General features: G+C 48.0%; 1 protein-coding gene across 9 annotated transcripts in view; it reads right to left on the reverse strand.

Moving 5' to 3' along the window:
* The window catches only part of Pax2 (paired box 2), an 83,634-nt gene that overhangs the window by 22,270 nt on the left and 42,351 nt on the right, over positions 1-19,013 (reverse strand). For 3 of the 9 annotated variants that reach the window (XM_041661474.1, XM_041661476.1, XM_041661478.1), the window contains exon 6: positions 16,417-16,485. The exons of the other annotated variants lie outside the window; for them this stretch is intronic. In XM_041661474.1, coding sequence (XP_041517408.1) covers positions 16,417-16,485 — 69 coding nt within the window. The remainder of the gene's footprint in view (positions 1-16,416; positions 16,486-19,013) is intronic. 9 annotated transcript variants of the gene reach the window in all.

The following is a 19,013-nucleotide window of genomic DNA, read 5'->3' on the forward strand; positions in this document are numbered from 1 at the left end:
TGGAGGAGTCCCGAGGGAGTCCCCGAGTGGAAAGAAAGGCCACAGAGGAAGCATCTTCTTCTGGAAAGGGGGGGTTTTGATGAGCAGTGAAGTACGGTAGAGGGACTCATGGCACGTGTGTGTGTGTGTGTGTGTCTGTGTGTGTGTGTGTCTGTGTGTGTCTGTGTGTGTGTGTGTGTCTGTGTGTGTGTGTGTGTGTGTCTGTGTGTGTGTGTGTGTGTGTCTGTGTCTGTGTCAGGTAAGTGAGCTACAGGGCAGGGAGAGGAGTGCAGATACTGCTGGGAGGCAGGGTATTTCCCTCCAACTTAGTCACAGGCCTGGGCTGTCACTTTGTGCTCTGTGAAGGCAATGAAGGAAGGGGGAGGAGCTAAGGTGTGGGGGGGAGAGAGACAGAGAGGGAGAGAGGGAGGGAGAGAAAGAGAGAGAGAGAAAAAGAGAGAGGAAGGGAGAGAAAGAGAGAGGGAGGGAGAGAGAGAGAAAGAGAGAGAGAGGACAGAAGAAAAGAAAGGGGGTGGGAGGGGCCATGGACCATGAAGGTGCAAGGAGGAGCCTCTGCAAGAAGCTAGCAGAAAAGCAGGGGAAGGGCAGAAAGAGGGAGAGGGAAAGGAAGAGACTTTCCACACCAGAAACCAGGTGGTGCTGGACAGCGTGAAGATGCTTAGCAAGAAGGATGGAACCTGGTGTTGCGGCTGAGTGTCCAGCTTTGGAGAGAGTCTAGAGCTAGGAGGGGGTGAGCTGGGAGGCTAGGAAGAGGAGAAAAGGGGGAGAGAGCATGAAAGAAGAGGGTGGGAAAGTGGAGTAAAAGAAAGCGGTTGGCAGTGCTTGCCACCTGGAGTGCCCTCCCAGAAGCCATGGAGATAGCACTCAGGCAGTCTGGAGAAGAGGCCACTGCAAGGGTCATCTGGCAAAGCTGTGAAACTATGGGCAGTCAGAATTGTGTCCTGACCTAAGATTTTGAGTGAGAGGGAAGGAACACAGAAGAATAGTTAGGTAACACCAATCACAAAGACAAGTCCCCTCCCAAGAAGTTTCTATGGGCAGGGACCATGGATTTCTGTAACTCTATGCTAGGCATGACACATAGCAGGTGCTCACTGACTGACTGACTGAATGAATGAATGACTAAATGACTGACCGAATGACTTACTGACTGAATGAATGAGTGAATGAGACTCTCCATTGCAGTATTCAGAATGAGACCCCTGGCAGAAATTTTCTAGACTGGCTGGTCTTACCTGATTGGTCCAGCACAAGTACATGCTGTTGTTTGTCAGTCAGTCCTACTGCCTGTTAGTTTCTGGCAGCACCACCTCAGGTCCCCTGGAAGTCCTTCCTGCCTCAGGAATGCCACCCACTTACCTGCAGTGCCTGAAGCTAACAGAAAACACTGTTCCTAGTCCAGGTGGAATTTAGCCTTGAAATCAGAGGGCTGCCACCTAGAGCAGGTGGCAGAAGCTGCTCCAGGACAGGGTTCAGGGTCTACATGAGTCTATATTTGAACTCCTTGTGTCAAGAAGGCTCAAGTATGATGTCTGTATGTTCTGAACTTTCTGGAACAATCCCTATTTACAATATTTCTTTCAAGTCTCAGGCTATGCTTTTAGAGAGAGGTGGAAAATGCTATTGTTGGTTTCCTTCAACATTTGTGGGAAATGTCTGGGTGCTGGCACAACAGTTCCCACGGATGAGTCAATCTTGCTTTCCCCTGGCCCCTGCCAGACACCCTAGCACTGCCCAAGGGTCAGGAGCCCCTTGGACCGTGCTGTGGTTCAGTGGGAGCATTTACACAGCACATTCAAGGCCCTCGATCCCGTCTCCAGGACTATGAAACAAACACACAAACAAACAAAATAATGTAAAGGATTCTAAAACATACATGGCAATGCATGCCTAGAATCTCAAAATTCAGGAGGCTACAGCAGGGATATTGTGAGTCCCAAGCTAGTAGGGGCTATCTAGTGAGACCCTATCTTAAAAGAACCAAAGACCAAAAAGCAAAGCTTTTGTGCTTCAGAGTTCATTGAATCCTTCCAACAACACCGTGAAATAAACTCCTCGGCACTTATTTTATGTATAAGGAAGCCAAGACAAAGGACATTAAGTAGCTTATTAAAGACCATGCCCCTAGTAAATGATAGTCAGGATATGAGTCCGGTCTAATACGAGATTTGCCTTCTAAATTACTTTACTCTGAAGCCTAGGTACTGAAGCCAGGGGTCCAGCCAAGCATCACTTGGCCCTATTCAGGGTGCATCCCCAGTTCTTTGCTGGTACTTTTCTCTATAGTGAGGCTGATCCCTGTGGTGTGTGCTGGCTGAGCACACACTGCTTAGATGATTCGGGTTCTTTCTACTAGTTGGGTGGACAGGCTATAGGTGGATTAGTGAAGCCCATATTATCTTCTTTGATTTCTTATTTATTCACAGATCTTGGGTTATTTGGACTTCCAAACAATTACCCAACATTGCTAGGAGCTAATCCCCTTTTAACTTTTGAGAGAACTAAGGTTCAGAGTCACTAAAGTACAGATTGTGTAAGGGTTAGGGGCCAACTCTAGGGCATAGTCACCAGGGACCCCAGCACAAGGAAGTCCTTCAGCACACAGTTAAACTATAGGCTGACCTGAAAGACAATACTGCCCACTCAGCTCTCTAGTAGGAAGCCTCCGTGTAAAGAACAACCATGAACGCAAAGGTCATCTCCACTGGAATACTGCCCGCAACATGCTCACTGTAGCCATGGTCTAGGCTTTGTGCAATGGCATATATTACCTCTAGGATCTTTATTTAAAAATATCTCAGGACTAGCAGGGGGGCTTAGTGATGGAGCATGTACTCAAGGCTCTGGGTTCAATGTCCAACACACACACACACACACACACAGCACAGCACAAAAAGGAAAAAAAGAAGGAAATGTCTTATCCCTCCATCTGAACACCTCCTAACAGCCTTATCCCATCAATACTATCACCTCCTCTGTTCGTGAGCTGCTCTGGAGCAGACACTATCTCATACTGGACCCCGGGCCAGAACCCTTAATCTGGTCAGTCACAAATGGGAACGTCCAGTGAGGTCTCAGCAGCTCAGTGAGCCACGACTTGGGCTGGAGACAAAGGAGAAACGTATCCTTTCTTCCCTATGTTTACCTTCACTTGGATTCCAAAAGTGGTCAATGAGAAGGAAAGGAGGTAGATGGAGCCATGCACTCACCAAAAGAGAGGTGGGTTATGGGAGCAGGACAGAATTAACAATTTCTTTTGTCTGAAGGCACCAGGGCTCCTAAAGTCTATACCCTCAGGGTGAGGTGAGCTGGGACAGTGCACTAAATCCCAACAAACAGGATTGATTTGAGCTTTTAAAATTATTCTGGTTTTTTTGAGACAGGATTTCTCTGTGTTAAGAGCCCTAACTGTCCTGGAACTTGCTTTGTAGACCAGGCTGGCTTCAAACTCCCTGAGATCGCCTGCCTCTGCCTCCCCACTGCTAGGATTAATGGTGTTTGCCACTACCACCTGGTTAATTATTTTTGTTTTTAATGCTATATAGGCATGTTTTTTTTCCTGTGTGAGAGTATGGGCATGTGACTGTAGGTTCTACAGAGGTCAGAAACATGGGCTCCCCCTAAGCTAGAGTTAGAAGCAATGTGAGATGCTCAGTTTGAGGGCTGGACCTTGAACATGCTCTTAACCAGTGAGCTATCTCTCCAACTTCCAAGAAACTTTTTAGCATAGGAAAAAAACTATATAGCTTTTATATTAAATTTTAATATAAAATTTAATTTAATATAAAAAATATTAACTTTTTTTTCTTCTAGAGGTGGTGATCAAACTCAGGGCCTTGAATATGCTAGGCAAGCATTCTAGTGTTGAGCTTTAGTTGTTTAAGAACAAACACAAAGGTGCAGTGGTCATGGGAGAACAAACAGTACGCTTTTGCTTAAACTTATTAAATCTGTTCAACTTTACTAGGTTCTTTGTTATCATCATCATCATCATCATTGTTTTTCAGATAAAGAAATAAGTCCCAGAGAGCAAGCTGTTTTGTCTAACAGAGGCTGGTCAGTAGCAAAGCCTGTATCTAAAGCCGGAAGAGTTTCCCTTTGTCGTCCGACCATTCTCAGCACAACCATCATTTACTGCTCACTTCAGGTCCTCTTGGATGGACAGACTCAAGGCACTTACCACACGCTGCCTCTAGCCCTCCCTCACCGAGCACCTGAGAAAGAGATCCCGTCCGTTCAGTTTTACAAACAAGGAAACAGCTGTGGAAAAGTTCAACATGACTGCAAGAACTGGTACAGAAGGGCAAAGAATGTGGAAGAAAACAGCAGAGGCTGGGGCAGGTGCATTAAATTTATTCCTCTACCTTATTTCCTCCACATTCTTCCCCCTCAAAGGGCTCACCCCCAGCCTGTCCCCCCAGTCTCCCCAGCTGCCGGTTGTTGCAGTTTCAAACTCAATTGTTCTCCCCGGTACTGAGGCAAATGGAGTCATTAATTACCTTCTATCTGCTGGGCTGAGTTCAGAATGCGATCAATATCCCTCTTGTCATTCAGGGCAGTCTGCCTGTGCAGCCCCAGCCCCACCCCCCATAGCAATGGCACAGCAGGACCTGGACAGATTTGGGCTGCCATTTGGGGGCCCCATCTGATAGTGTAACGGGGATGAGATTCCTCCCCAGAACTGGGAGAAGAGCAAGGAATGAAGGGAGGAGGCAGAAGGAAGGGGAAAGAAGCCAAGAAAACAAAGGGGCATGAGGAAATGAGTAAAGAAAATGGAAAACAGACACGGGAGAGATGGGAAGAGAAGACAGGAAAGCCTGGGAGAAGAGAGAAGGAGGGAGGAGAGAGAGAGAGAGAGAGAGAGAGAGAGAGAGAGAGAGAGAACAGGGGCTACTGTGACCTGCAGTGGCCTGGGTAGGAGATAGGATGTGGTACCCCACTGCTTCCCACCTTAAGATGGACAACCTTGAAGTTTGGTCTGGCCACGAACACCAAATCAAGCTTGGAAGTCATGATAAACACCCTTGGAAAGTCAGGAGTCGTGGGGCCTGCCTTTAATTCCAGCACTTGGAAGGCAGAGGCAGGCTGATCTCTGTGAGTGTAGCTCAGCCTGGTTTACAGAGTGAGTTCCAAGACAGTCTGAGCTAGATAATAAGACTTTGGAGAGAGGGAGAGAGAGAGAGAGAGAGAGAGAGAGAGAGAGAGAGAGAGAGGGAGAGAGCCCGCCCTCGGCCCAGCCCACTAGCCCTGGCAAACCTTTAACCACACCCAACTTCTAAACACTGAGTGAGTTCACCTTAGGGTGAGAAGCTCGGGTGGCTGATAGTATCCCTGCCTCAGGCTTGCTATGGCTACCCATATCTACTTACTTCTGGGGACACTATGTTAGGGACCTTAAAACCAGGCTGGAATAGATGAACCACCCTTAAGGCAAGATTTGGCTCTGGAATAGATGTAACATTCCCCAGGCTGAGTCTTGACTTTTCTTGCTCTCACTTTCCTTGCGATCTTGGACAAATCCCATGAGCTTTTCTAAACTGAGTTTCCTTAGATACAGACGAAAAGGCTGGGGGTTATCCGACAGCAACACTGGTTTTTCCTCTCAGTGATCCAATGCTATCTACCCAAATCTCTGCTGTAGCAATAATAATAACATGGACCCAGATTCTGGTATGATACCAAACCCCATGCTTAACAGGAACACGTAGATTTAACTCATAGAACAATAGCATGTTCTAAGTGTGTAATCGGTGCATGTCAGACATTGTTACTGTAGTAACACATTCAGTGTTCATAAGAAAAACTTTATCAGGGAGCTTCTCTTATTATAGCCATGTCACAGGTGAGAAAATAGAAGTTTGGAAGTCGAGGGACTTCCCCAAGGTCACATAGAGGCAGCTAATGACTGACAGCAGACAAGGCAGAGCCTCGCTGTTGTACCGCTGGAAGCTGAGCTCATAACCTGGGAAACTGAGGGCTTTCAAAGACAAGTGACCATGCTCCAAACAACTAACTTAACATAGCCAGTAAGCGTCAGAGCCAAGAGTAACCTCTGCATGCAACACAGTTACATTGCCATGCTCACTCTCTTTACTGAGCTGTCTCTGAAAGCAGAGACTCCGCATTTCCTCGTCTTTGTAAACCTAGCATCGGGACTGATGCACGAGATCTCAAATGCTGGCTGACTGGTCAGATTCCAGAGCAGAGGTGGATGAGCCCTGGCCTTGCCTCCCCGCCATTTTACTTTTCAGACGGAGAAAAGAAGCAATGATAGACATCGTCACTGTGGCCTCACCCTCACACTTTCCAGCTGCCGAGTGTGTCCTGAAGATGCTTTGATCTGATTCCATCTTAGAGATAAAATCAGAACAAAACAAAACGCAGGTTCAGAGAGGCTAGGTAGCGTTTCTGTGTCACAGAGATGATCACCTGTCCTATCCCTTGACTCTGGCCAAGAAGGAGAAATGGATTAAAGGAAAATGATGGGGATCGGGGGCAAAGCCACCCTTTCTAAAGCAGGCAAAGGAAAGGGACATCAGCGGAATCCCACAGGAAGAGAAAACACACAAGAAACTCCACGTCAAGAGATTCTAAACGAAGATATAACCCCACAGATGACAGATGCTCCGAAAGATGCAATTCTGCCTCCATAAGCTTAAACCCTGATGAAGTAAGGGGGGGGGGGGCGACCGAGAAGGGCACTTAGGGAAAGCACCGTTGCCGCACACCACTAAGCTTTAAAATATGATGAGCCCAGACTTTAAAAGGACATGTACATTGAACAGTGGAAGATTATGCAGCCATTAAAAAAATCATGTTTTCAAGGAATATGCAATGACATGTGAAAATGCTACTATATAACGTTAAGTAAAACTAGCAAGACACAGAGCTGTGTGCAGAGCAGCTCCAGCTTTAATTAAGAACTACAATATCTAAAATTGCACATGTATAGGAGGAAAAGGCTCCAAAATACCACCTCATTTCAACACTGGTTATCACTCAATGATGAGCTTATAGATTTTTGGGTTTTTTAGAAATGTATTGCCTTGTCCAAATATTTTACAATGAGCATGGACTGCATTTACAGTCAGACACAAGCACCCTGTCCCCAAAAAGGGTACAAAGCAGATGGAAGGAGAGACCATAACTAAGGAGAGAGATGTGAGTAGCATATGCCCGCAGGAAGACAAAGACTCAGAAGGAGCCGAGACAATGCAGAGGGGTTTTCCTCTGCTGAGAGGAGGGTTGCAAAGGAAAGTATGCCGGGCTCAAACCTTGGGAAGAAGAGATGGAGATAAGAGGAGAGAGGAGAGGAGGGGAGGGGAGGGAAGGGAAGGGATAGAGAGAAGAGAAGAGGAGAAGAGAGGAACAGAGGAGAAGAGAGGGAACTCCTAGCTTGTCTTTATCTCCACAGGAAAAGGCAACAATGGCCAGTGTGAGCCCAGGGAGCTGGAGAGGGAGGGCATTTCCCATGTGCTAACTCTCTCAGGTCACTGTTAGACCTCAGAACTAAGTGGAACCAAGGATACTAAAACTGCTATTGCTGAGTCCTTGAGTCCAGACGGTGGTTTTCAGAAGATTTTGCAAATGACACTGCAACACATTCAGTCTTAGGCTTTGGATATTTTTCTGAAAATAACCGAATATTAAATCACCGATTTGCAGGGACTAGAAAAGAAAAGGTGATACCCCGGAACCTGAATACACTCACTGAGAGTAAGTTGTGGCACATTAAAATGCTCCCCCACCCCTGCCGCCATGATGGTGTGCCCAGTTGCCTTGCTGGAAGATACAACTCTGTTTTGTCTTTTGAAACATTCCTTGTAGCCATCCTGCCATGATCACAGCATCAGCCATGTTCTTCCTGTGTGATGCGTGCACATTGGCATATGCGCATCTGTCTCTTAATTAGATGATGATAAGCTTCTTGAAGTCAAGAGCTGTCCCATTTTTCTCTGTAAGTCAATCATGCATCTTTCCAAAGCAGGTGCTCCAGTTTCTTACACTGATATTTTCTTTCTTAACTAATTTATTAAGAAAACCATATGGATATAGAATGTGTTAACATTTGACAAAGTTGCCTCTCCCCTTCCCAGGGACAGGGCCAGGTAGGAAGAGTGCAATAGTTGGCGACGACCGAGTTCGATGGTATCTAAAGTGTGGGAGGAGGGCTTCACTTTTTGTCACATGACTTTCTTTATGTGAAAGGAAAATAACAATGAAAAGAAGAGGGAGGAGAAGAAAGAGGGTGGAGAAAAGAAAGAGGAAGAAGATGAAGAGGGGAGGAAGAGGAGGAAAAACCTCCCAGGACTTCTTGGACAGTGATATAGAAGACATCCTTGTGATTTTCATCCAGGAGAGTTAAGAGCCTGAACCAACAAGATGAAAATGCAACAGGGATAAATGGAATGCCCTATGTTTAGGTTAAAAAAAAAAATCAATTACACAAGTCCAGAATGGGTGGACCTGGCTGGATAGCAATTGATGTGAAAAAGATCTGGAGGTTTTAGTTGACCATGAGCTTAATATGTGCTCGAGTCTGACACGGCTGCTAAAAAATCGAATGTAATCTTAGGCTACGTTATGGGTGTAGAGTCTCCAGGCGGGAGAGGGGCAGAGGTTCTGCAGTAACGTACCTGGCCTTGGCTGGACTGTCTCTGAGACTCAGTGCTCACGAATCCAGAGACAGGTGATCAGGATGGAGAGGGGACTCCTTCCAGCGGAGGAACTGAATCATGAGGGAAACTGAAATCCACCCAGGGTTCAGCAGAGAGTTTGCTGAGAGCCTGGCAGATAGGGTGGAAATAAGGGAGGGGACAATGAAGGACAGATATCAAATGGAGGTCCTTTATCACCATCCACTGTGGTCCTGGTAAATGTTATGACCTCTAAATATTTTACCAGAAACTTAGATTGTGCACGTTATGATTGTAAATACTCAAAATAGAGCCAGAAAGGTGTGGGGTGGGCTCCTGTCCTATGCTGTGCCTCAAGCAGAGAAAGGCATAGCTGCAAACGGCGGGCACTGTTCGAGCTATGCCCCGTGTCCACGCACAGGCTGTAGTCCAGCAGGCGGAGTTGCAGAAAGGGCGGGCTCTATGGTGAAAGGCAGGCAAGGCCAATGACCCTCAAAAATCTGGGATTCTCCCATGTCACTGCTCTCCCAGTCTCTGGAGACAGCCAGTCCCAAGGTGAGCCCCACTGCGTGCTGGGTCTTTCTGTCATCTCCCTGCACCCCTCCCGAGTGCATAGCCACGAGGGCCAGCCTATGAAGCCCTGCCTTTCAGGCACAGTGGGCACCGGGGCCCACACTGGTACAAAGCTCAAAGAGGACTCCTGTGTTTTCAATACCCTACCTACTGACCACAGCAGCTCATAGCCTGTCAGCTTTGAAATCTGTCTGCAGACACAGAGATCATGAAAATGATCATTTAAGGCCCTCAAGGTTCATAGCCAACCTAGAAAAAAAGAGACGGAGTAGAGGAGCCTAGAACCCCAGAAAATTGCACTAGCGCAGCTACGTGGCTCATTTTGGGTAAGCTGGCTTTCTCTTCCACCCTAGAAAAGCCTGCAAGTTACCCTCTGCTGAGGCAGAGCCAGTCCCATTTGGCCTCTGTATGAAGAAGTTGGAGATGCTCAGTGAATAGAAATGGGGAGAAGAAGATGAAGGCCAGAGGCAATGGGAGGGCACATAGAGGTGGTGGGAGAGCCGACAGACCCATGGGAGGAAGGAGCACTAGGGGTGAGTTCCTGATGGCTTACCCTCAGTGGGCAGGAGGGGCTTGTGGAGTGAGGAGTCCCTGTTTGAACCCCAGTTCTCCTTCTACCCCCTCCAAAAGGGACTGGGGCCTTCTGCCTGGTGGGCTCCAGTTGGGTCAGAACTGGTCCGAAACCTCTCTAAAGCTAAGAGGGAAGGGGGCTTTGTTAACTCTCAGGACACAAGCAAGGCGAAAAATTACATACCAGGCCGCCCTAAGTATGCTTGTTTAGAGAAACTGCTTGCATTTATGAAGTCTTTGGTGCGGAAAGCAGGGTTGCAAATGACTGCATCAGAGCAACAGTAAAGGCCATTAATTTCCTGTTATGTTTTCCTGTGTTGGGGGCTTTATTAATTTAATTTTACACTGTCGAACAACAGCGAGAGCTGACACTGCCACACCGCCACGGTTGGGGTTTTCTTTTTGTGTGTGTAGCAAGGCTTTGCCTGACATGCAAATCAAGGCCATTACCAGAACCAATAAAGATGTGTAGAGGGAAGGGGGAGGGCTGAATAAAGAGGGCAGAGGAGAGAGCAGGGGACAGCAAGGACCACGGCCATCCCTGGACAGTTCCAGCCTTAACTCAGCACCTGGTATATCCGGCATGCCCTGGTCTCCACAATCAGCAATTTCTGCCTCCCCTCCCCCTCTCTCCTACCTCCACTCTTCTGTCCATTCTGTGCCTTTGCGGACTCTACCCCTAATTCTCCTCTGTCCCAGAACCTGGCAGAACTTGAAGAGACATGGGGACAGGGTGGCGAGCTGACATCTCATTGGCAGGTCAGAGTCAAGGCACGCTTCCCTTTCAGCCACATTCTCCCTGACAGTCCCTTTTCTCAAAAGTTTAACCAGGTCCTGGTTAAACTCAGTAAGACATATACTATACACAACACACACACACACACACACACACACACACACACACACACACTCATGGAAGGGAGGGAGGGAGGATGGAAAGAAGAAAGGAAGAAAACAGAAAAACTAACCTCCTCCTCCATGAAAACCATGGCAATGGAAGAGGAAAGGGACTGGTTGGGAAGAGGGGATTAGAAGAAGGGAGGGGGATAAGAAAACATTATGGGGTGAATATAATAAAAATATACATGTATGAGATATACTGAAATCCATCATTATCTATAACTAATATTTGCTAATGAAAAACAAAATATTATTATAAATATTATAATATTATTATAAAAATAATAAACGAAGTTATGAGTTCTGGCCCATTCACATATTCCTAGAGCACAGTAAGCAAGAGTGAGCCCTGTGCTGTCTGCAGAAGGTCTGGAAGGGCTGCTATTCTAAGTCCCTTATTGTAAGTCCCTCTGAGATCTCTCACGGCCTCACCTTGTCAGTCATTTATTTCCTTAAGAATTCTCAGAGAGGGGACTGGAGAGATGGCTCAGTGGTTAAGAGCACTGGCTGCTCTTCCAGAGGTCCTGAGTTCAATTCTCAGCAACCACATGGTGCCTCACAGCCATCTGTAATGAGATCTGGCGCTCTCTTCTGACATGCGGGCATACATGGAGGCAGAATGTTGTATACATAATAAACGAATAAATAAATATTTTTTTAAAAAAAGAATTCTCAGAGAAAAGCAAAGGTCTCAAATAATCTTTCCCTAAGAGACCAGCTGTCTTCAGTAGCTACAGGGAGCCCATGTGGACATCACCAGCATCGGAAGAAGAGGTAAGTTTCAAGGAGAACTAGTGGTACCATATTCTGGTCCCTTCCTCAACCAAGTCTTCATTCCCACTGCCCAATACTGTCCCTTACTGCCTTCCACAAACTGGCTGTCCCAGCTGGTCCATAATGTCTTTGGTTCAGTTTACCATACAGCCATGACACCCAGTGCCCATACTGCCAAGTGTCTGGGCTGGTCACACTGCCCAAGGTGGAAATAGAGATGGCAGGTGGGCCTGGAGAGAGGAGGAAAGAGGGGCTGCTGGAGCCTCTCCTTCCAAACATCATACCATCTGCATCCCTCTGTCCTGGCTTCTCAGATGTCCTCAGCCTCCCTCCCTCCCTCTCTCTCTCTCTCTCTCTCTCTCTCTCTCTCTCTCTCTCAATCGCTCTCGCTCTGTGTGTGTGTGTGTGCGTGCGTGCGTGCGTGTGTGCATGCCCACCTGAGCATTTGCACAGTGTCCGTGCATTTCTCCCTCTGTCACTGGCTCACTCGCTCTCCTGCCCACACTTTTTTCTTCTAGAACCAGTTGGCAAGCTTAGAGCAGTTGTTGGATGGAATCCAGCTCTCCAGAGGAGGAAAACATAAACTTCATAACCTGCATTTACTTTAATGCAGGTTCCTGGGGCTGTTTTCCTCTGGCTTCTCTTTTCCTCCCCCATCTGCTCTGTCTCCATCACCTTCTCTGCCCCTGTATGTACCCTGACATATACATGTGTGTGTGTGTGTACACACACACACACGCACACACTATGCAGGTACACATGAAAGCTGGGGATGAACATTGAGCAGAATGGAAGGAGTACAAATTCTGCATGTCCATTGATGGGAGAAGGCACAGTCCAGGGTCCCCCACAGGCTCCAAGGGATGCCCACGTCCTACCTCCAGTAAAGATGAGCACAAAGGGGGCTTTGAAGTTGGCCTGCCTCAGGGAGGGAGGGGATGCTGACATTTCATAAGGATGGCCAAATGCGGAGCCACCTGGGAGCCAGGCCACAGGCCCGCTAGGAAGGGAGGGAAAGCAGGCCGGCCTGCAGCAGGTTTGTGAGGACTCTTGTATGGTGCTGTCAAGGTCAGCAGGTTTGGGTTCACTGAAGGGTCAGGATGGTTTGAATTACTAGCTCTGCCACAACTAGGCTCTGAGACTCATGACTGACTCCCAGCCCCTGCGCCAGGCCCCACCCTCTCCCAGCCTGTCTGGCTTTTCCACTGCTATGGGCCAGAAAATGAGATCTCAGACAGCCCCAAGGCCGCCATGGCTCTGAGGAAGGCAGGATGAGGAAGGGTCGCTCTCTAGTCTCAATGGTCTAGAATGCTGTCGGCATCCTGGGGCTCTCAACCCTTCATTTTTCTTCAGATCCATTCCCAGGGGTTCCATGCTGCCTGTCTTTCCCCATTGCCCATTGGTCTGCAGAAGATGGGGGCACCCAGGAAGGTGGGTCCAGAAGCAGCAGGGTCAAGGAGAGCCTTGACCTCGCTATGAGAAGGGAAGAGCCCGTCCTGGGGGAGGAGAGAGGGAGGAGAGCAGGGGATTTCTCCAGGGATGCCCTTGCTGAGAGGGGGAAGGAGAAGCCAACCAGCCTACAGGGCTGGAGGGCAGCTGCCTAGGGGAAGATGAGGAATGGCAGACAGATTCTGATATGAGGGTGACAATAAGGAAAGGCATGGAGGACCTGTTTGCCTTTGCAGGAGCAGAGAGACCCAAACGATGCCCTCTGCATCAAGTCAGTACCTCCTCTCCTGGGGCTGCCAACCTGCTCTTGCTGTCAGTGTACAGAGAAAGCACACGGTTGCAGCGAGCCTCAGAATACTTTAACTCACTCTTGAGCCACAGCACCACAAACTAGCTGGGAAAGGGGAAATATACCAATGTGACTTTCATCTCTAGTGTAGGTCTACGAGTCTCTGCATGTGACCATCCCGCACAGCCATGGTTAAACTTGGTACCTCCCCACAAAAAAAACACGAGCTACTTCTAGACAGAGCCCACTCCGAAGGCTTTAGTAAAACATCAATACAACCTGCATTTGCTTCTGAAGAGTCACAGGTTCATGGCCAATGTTATCCAGATAATTCAGCTGAAATATGCGATCTAACTGAGATAGAAAAGAACCTGCCACAGGTACAGCCAGTCTCATTTCCTTGGTTATCAAGAACGTATAATCAGAATTACGAATGAACTTTCATAAGTGGGTTTCTCTCTCTGGAGTCTTAGTGACCTTTGAACTTAACTCTTTTTCGAACTGGACAGTAGCCAGGTTTGGAGTCTTTGCTGGAGATGAACATAAATTATTAATGTAGTTGAACCTCAGCACCTGCCTAGATGGGGGCTCCCATGATCGAGCTTTGCTTCCTGGACTGCTGAGGGACCTGTTGCACTGAGGCAGAGCCTGTGACACACGCTAGGTAGCATCTAGCACACACAAAGCCATAGAACCCCAGCGTGATCCACAAGGAGCCTTACTTCTCCCTTATGGCAGGTTTTGCTTTCCCTGGCTTCAGTTATCTTCCATCTAAAAATATTAAGTGGATGGGACTGGAGGGATGGCTCAGTGGTTAGGAGCACTGGCTGCTCTTCCAGGGCTCAATTCCCAGCAACCACATGGCAGCTCACACCTGTCTGTAACTCCAGTTCCAGGGGATCTGGCACCCATGGCTAAACACCAGTGCACATAAAATAAATAACATCAAGTGGAAAATTCCAGAAATAACAATTCATAGGGTTCCAGTCATATATCTTTCTGGGTAGGACGATAAAACTGAGCTGCCTGCTCAGTCCCACCCTGTGAGCAAACCATCCTTGTGCTCAGTGTATTCCTGCTGGTCACTCAGTGGCCGTCTCAGTTATCGGATTAATGTTCACAATAGCAAACTATCACTAAAATTGTTCTGCTTTATCATCGTTGTTGTTTATGTCTAACTGTGCCTAATCTATACATTCAACTTTTGTATGTATGCATTGGGAGAAACAAAGCCTGTATAGACAGGATTAGGCATATAAAGCTCCCTATGGGTTCAAGTGACTGCCAAGGGTCTTGGAGAGACTTCCTTATGGGTAGGAGAGGATTATGGTATTCTTAAGAAACCAGTCAGATAGCATCCTCCTCTCTTACCAACTCGCTCTCACTGAACTCTCTCCCAGACATGTGTGTGTGTGTGCGTGTGTGTGTGTGTGTGTGTGTGTGTGCACTCACATGTGTGTGTAAGGATTCGGTGGGCACAATTGTGCCCAGGTGCTTGGTTTAGGCTAAAGAATCAGTCCAATCTCATCTTGTTGGCCCAAGGATCCCTCTTGCCTGTCTGGTCTTACCGTGTCTTCTGACCCCCTCTCAACACTTCTCCCAGCTCCTTCAGGCTGTATCCTGTCCCATTGAAACAGTGTGTAGTCAGCAAAACTTCCTCGTGTCCTTCTCATGAAACAAGCTCCAAGACCGAAGGCATTGAGAGAGTCAGACTCAGTTTACCGTCTCTGCCTCTAAATGCTAGCCCACATTCCTCCCAGGTCCAGCTGTGCTCACCTGCATACCCACCCCTAAGCTGCTACCATAGCAAGCTGTACCCAGAGATCCAAGGCCAGGACAGCTTCTCCTCTTCCCCAGAATCCCTCTTGCCTGTCTGGTCTCACACTGCTTCTCTTCCCATGGTTTCTCCAAAGGACATCTGGGAAGAGCTTGGTGACCAGGGCATGCCTGGTTCCCATTAATGAGATACACGAGTGTAAGCCAGCCATGGAGGCAGCCTACAAAAGGAGGCGATCACGGGCGGCCAGGAGCCGAGCTGCTCAGGTAATTGGTTTATCTATCTGGAAGCAGGGGGAGCAATCTCAGCACAGACAGACTAGCAGTAAAGTCTCTTCCTTAAGGCTATTTCCTTTGTCTTTTCAATTGCTTGCACATCCATGTGAGAGAGGGAGAGAGTGTTAAAGAGAGAGGGAGAGGGAGAAATGTTAATTTGTGAATTAATGGCTTTTCTCAGCGGAATTGTAAATTCAAATGTCACCTCACACGGTGACACCACCGCTGGTCTGCTGAAGAAGCAATGATAAGATCCCCCACCTCCCTCAGTGCCCCTCCCTCCCCAAAGATAGCTGCGGAGTGGAACATGCTACTTTTAATTTGCAATAACAACACAACAGAGGTATGCAGTAATGACTGCCTCTTCCACCCTCCTCCCAGCTTCCTGCCCCCCAGTCCAGGTGGCTCCCCCATTTCCTCTCTCCCCCTTCTGAAGTACCTCACCTCTCCACCCCAGCCAGTGGCTGATCACATGGGGGGTGCCTTTGGAATTGACGATGCTGCAACCCTCTCCTCTCCTTCAATAATCAGGGAATTAATGACCCTGAAGTTAAAGTGAGGCTGATACGAGGCCCTGCCCAGCGCTGGGAAAAAGCCTTCATTGTTTTCAAGCAGGAGGCGGGCAGCAGTGAGGGAGATTCATGGATGGAGATTGAATATGCAATTTTCTTTCACCTTGCCAAGAGCTGCCCCTGGGCTGTGCCTGGCCTAAATTTTTCCTTTTACCATCTCTGCCTTATCCGGCCCTCCCACCTCCCTTCCATTCTTTCCAGAAAATTACCTTCAAAATTGATTTCCACTTTTACAAACAAATATAATGGGAACACAGGAAAAAACTTGGGCCGTGATGAATTAGGGCTGTCAGGTGCTTCCAGGTCTCCTTTGCCTTTGTTTTACTACCCGATCTACTCTTTGTTTTTCCAAGGGCTGGAAAAACTGCCCCCATCCACTGAGCGGCTGACCCTCTGGGCCACCAGGCCTCAGCCCCAAACCTCTGCGGTGGCCCATGGTGGAAGGAATCCAGGCAGAGAGACTGTTAGCTTTCTAAGGCTCCCAGGAAAGTCTGCGCCTCTGCCTCCAGTTGGCTGTCTGCCCTTAGGACCCATGTCTCTAGCCACCACCCCCAAGCTATCCCCTTTGACCCCCACACCATGTTCCCTCTAGCCCTCATACCTCTTAAAGTCCAGACCAGATGCAAACCTCCACCTCCTCTAATGTGGGCAGGATCAGGGTATACCTCGACTAGAGTAAATAAGAGACAGACAGACACTGAGAGATCCCGAAGGACAGTCAGGTAGATCGGGGGCCAGATCCCCAAACTGGGAGACCAGGCTCCTCTTCAAAGAGCTACAAAAGTTCTGAGCTGCACATCACACACAGCCTGAGTGGGAAGGACTAGTTTTCTGCCTCAGTCTCCCTAGTCTTGGGGCCTGGCAACTCTCAGGGGTAGCCGTAGGGCAGCCCACTGATTTGCCCACAGATGTAGGTTGATACCAGTGGGTTCTTGGGGCTAAACTATATGCAGGTCCATGCCCAGGACCATGAACTCTCAACATGCCTGGGTCCGGCTTAGGATTCTGCTGGCTACTGATATCAGCATGGCCATGTAATACTCTCTGTAAGCTGGTGAATTACCTAGAAAACTGCATGCCTTCTCCACATGTGACATCCCACATCCCGTGACTCCCAAAGATCTCAGCGACATCACACACACACACACACACACAATACACTTACTTAAACCATAGAAATATTATATATGGTTCAGAAAACAAGCATATGTTCTCCTGGGTAGAGAAACAAACTCGCATGTAGGAATAGAAATGCCACAGAAAGACAGGGAGCCATGGCCCCAGATTAGAAAACAAAGGGACTTTCATAGTTACATGCATAGAAAAACTATAGTGGAAGCTGAAACATGACGAGCGGCCCATTGAATGACCACAGAATGACGTGGACAGGGAGAGGTAGACAAAGGTGTCTCAACCGTGCAGGTTAGGCCAGCTACCTCCTTCTTTCCAAGATTATTTTCTCTCAGAGTGACAAAGAGCCCCGTTGGGGTTAGGGAGTGTAGGCCCAGATAGATTTCTTTCTCTCACGGCTTCATTTCCTCCTCGAGAAGTCTGAACCTGCCTATTAGACTATTTTTTGCCTAGGTATACTGTGACCCATCGTCCAGGGTGGAGCTGGCTCAACACCCTAGAGCAGCGCTTCCCAACCTTACTAATGTGGCCACCCTTTAATGCAGTTCCTCATGTTGTGGTGCCCCCAACCGTAAGATTATCTTCATTGCTACTTCATAACTCTAGTTTTGCTACTGTTAGGAATCATAAAAAAAAAATCTGTGTTTTCTGGTTGTCTTAGGTGACCCCATGAAAGGATTTGGCCCCTAAATGCGTTGTGACCCACAGGTTGGGGGAGGGGGAGGGAAGTGGGAGGCGGTGGCTGGGAGGAGACAAAAATCTTTAATAAATAAATAAATAATTAAAAAAAGAAGAAGACTGCCTAGACACCTAAGGTTTTAGAAACTTCTCTGTAAGAAATCAGGGTTGAGCCAGGTGGTGGTGGCACAGGACTTTAATTACAGCACCTGGGAGACAGAGGTAGGCAGATTTCTGAGTTCAAGACCAGCCTGGTCTACATAGTGAGTTCCAGGACAGCAAGGTCTACACAGAGAAACCCTGTCTCAAAAAGCAAACAAATAAAAGAAGTAATGGTTGTTACTACCCCATTTGACAAAGGAGCTGGGGTGGTGAAATGACTTCCTCAAGGTCACAGAGTTGAGCAGCTCTAGGACTCCAGTCCAGTGTTCACAGTTAAGGCAGCGCTGTGAGACACCGCAACTCATCCCTGCTCCTTCCTTCCTAATACGCAGTTTGGAAACTTTCTCCACCTCAGCTTAGGGCACCTAAACATGTGTTGATCATTCCCATAGCTCCGTCCCCTCATGTGCTCCAAGCGTCACCTGAGCACTGGTCTTGGGAACTTCTAGGAGGAGACTAACCAAGGAAACAATCCTCTTCTTCCAGCATCAGTGGCATCCAAGGCAGAAGGGAGCTATTCACACAGTGACGGGACTCGGCCTTTTGAAGCCATGCAGCCTGTCCTGCCTACAAATGCACAACAGCACCAGCTTGGCACCACCCCATTGCACAATTCATTGTACACCTAATTAATGCAATACAAAACCACGGCCCCCCGCATGCCCACACATGGAAGGCTGACACCAACACACCTCCCTCCCACGGATCAGCAGACTCTCACCATATGACTGCATTTGGAGTTTTGGATAAGTTATCAAACTTCCCTGGGCTTCACCGGTGCCACCAGTGGACAGCAATGCACTGAAAAGCAGCTGCTTGCCAGGCTGTGGATTGAACCTAGGACCTTATGCCTGTTAGGCAAGCACTCTACCACGTAGCCACACCCCCAGTCTGGCTTGAGTTCCTCAGTCTGATTATAGATGGGCTGGTACAACCCTGTTTTCCAATCACAAGAGACAAGGTGTGTAATATTCAGGGAATTATGTTTAGAAATTCCCAGAGAAGCAATCTCTAATATAACTGCTCATGACCGTAGGCTGGAACTGAAGATTTCAACAGGGCATTGATAAAAATTTCTCCTCCTTGGACTGACAGACAGACTGTGTCCCAGGGCCTTCATGCATCTTTTCTTTATCTCCCCCTGGTCTTTCTGCCTAGGGTCCTGGATCCCTAGGAGGAGGGTTCAAGCTTCTTGAATGCCACATTTCTCCAAAGAAAGTCTGAATT

This window comes from Microtus oregoni, unplaced genomic scaffold (genome assembly GCF_018167655.1).
Source record: "Microtus oregoni isolate MIOR12 unplaced genomic scaffold, Mior012 000012F_ref0000307, whole genome shotgun sequence".
Lineage (NCBI taxonomy): Eukaryota > Metazoa > Chordata > Mammalia > Rodentia > Cricetidae > Microtus > Microtus oregoni.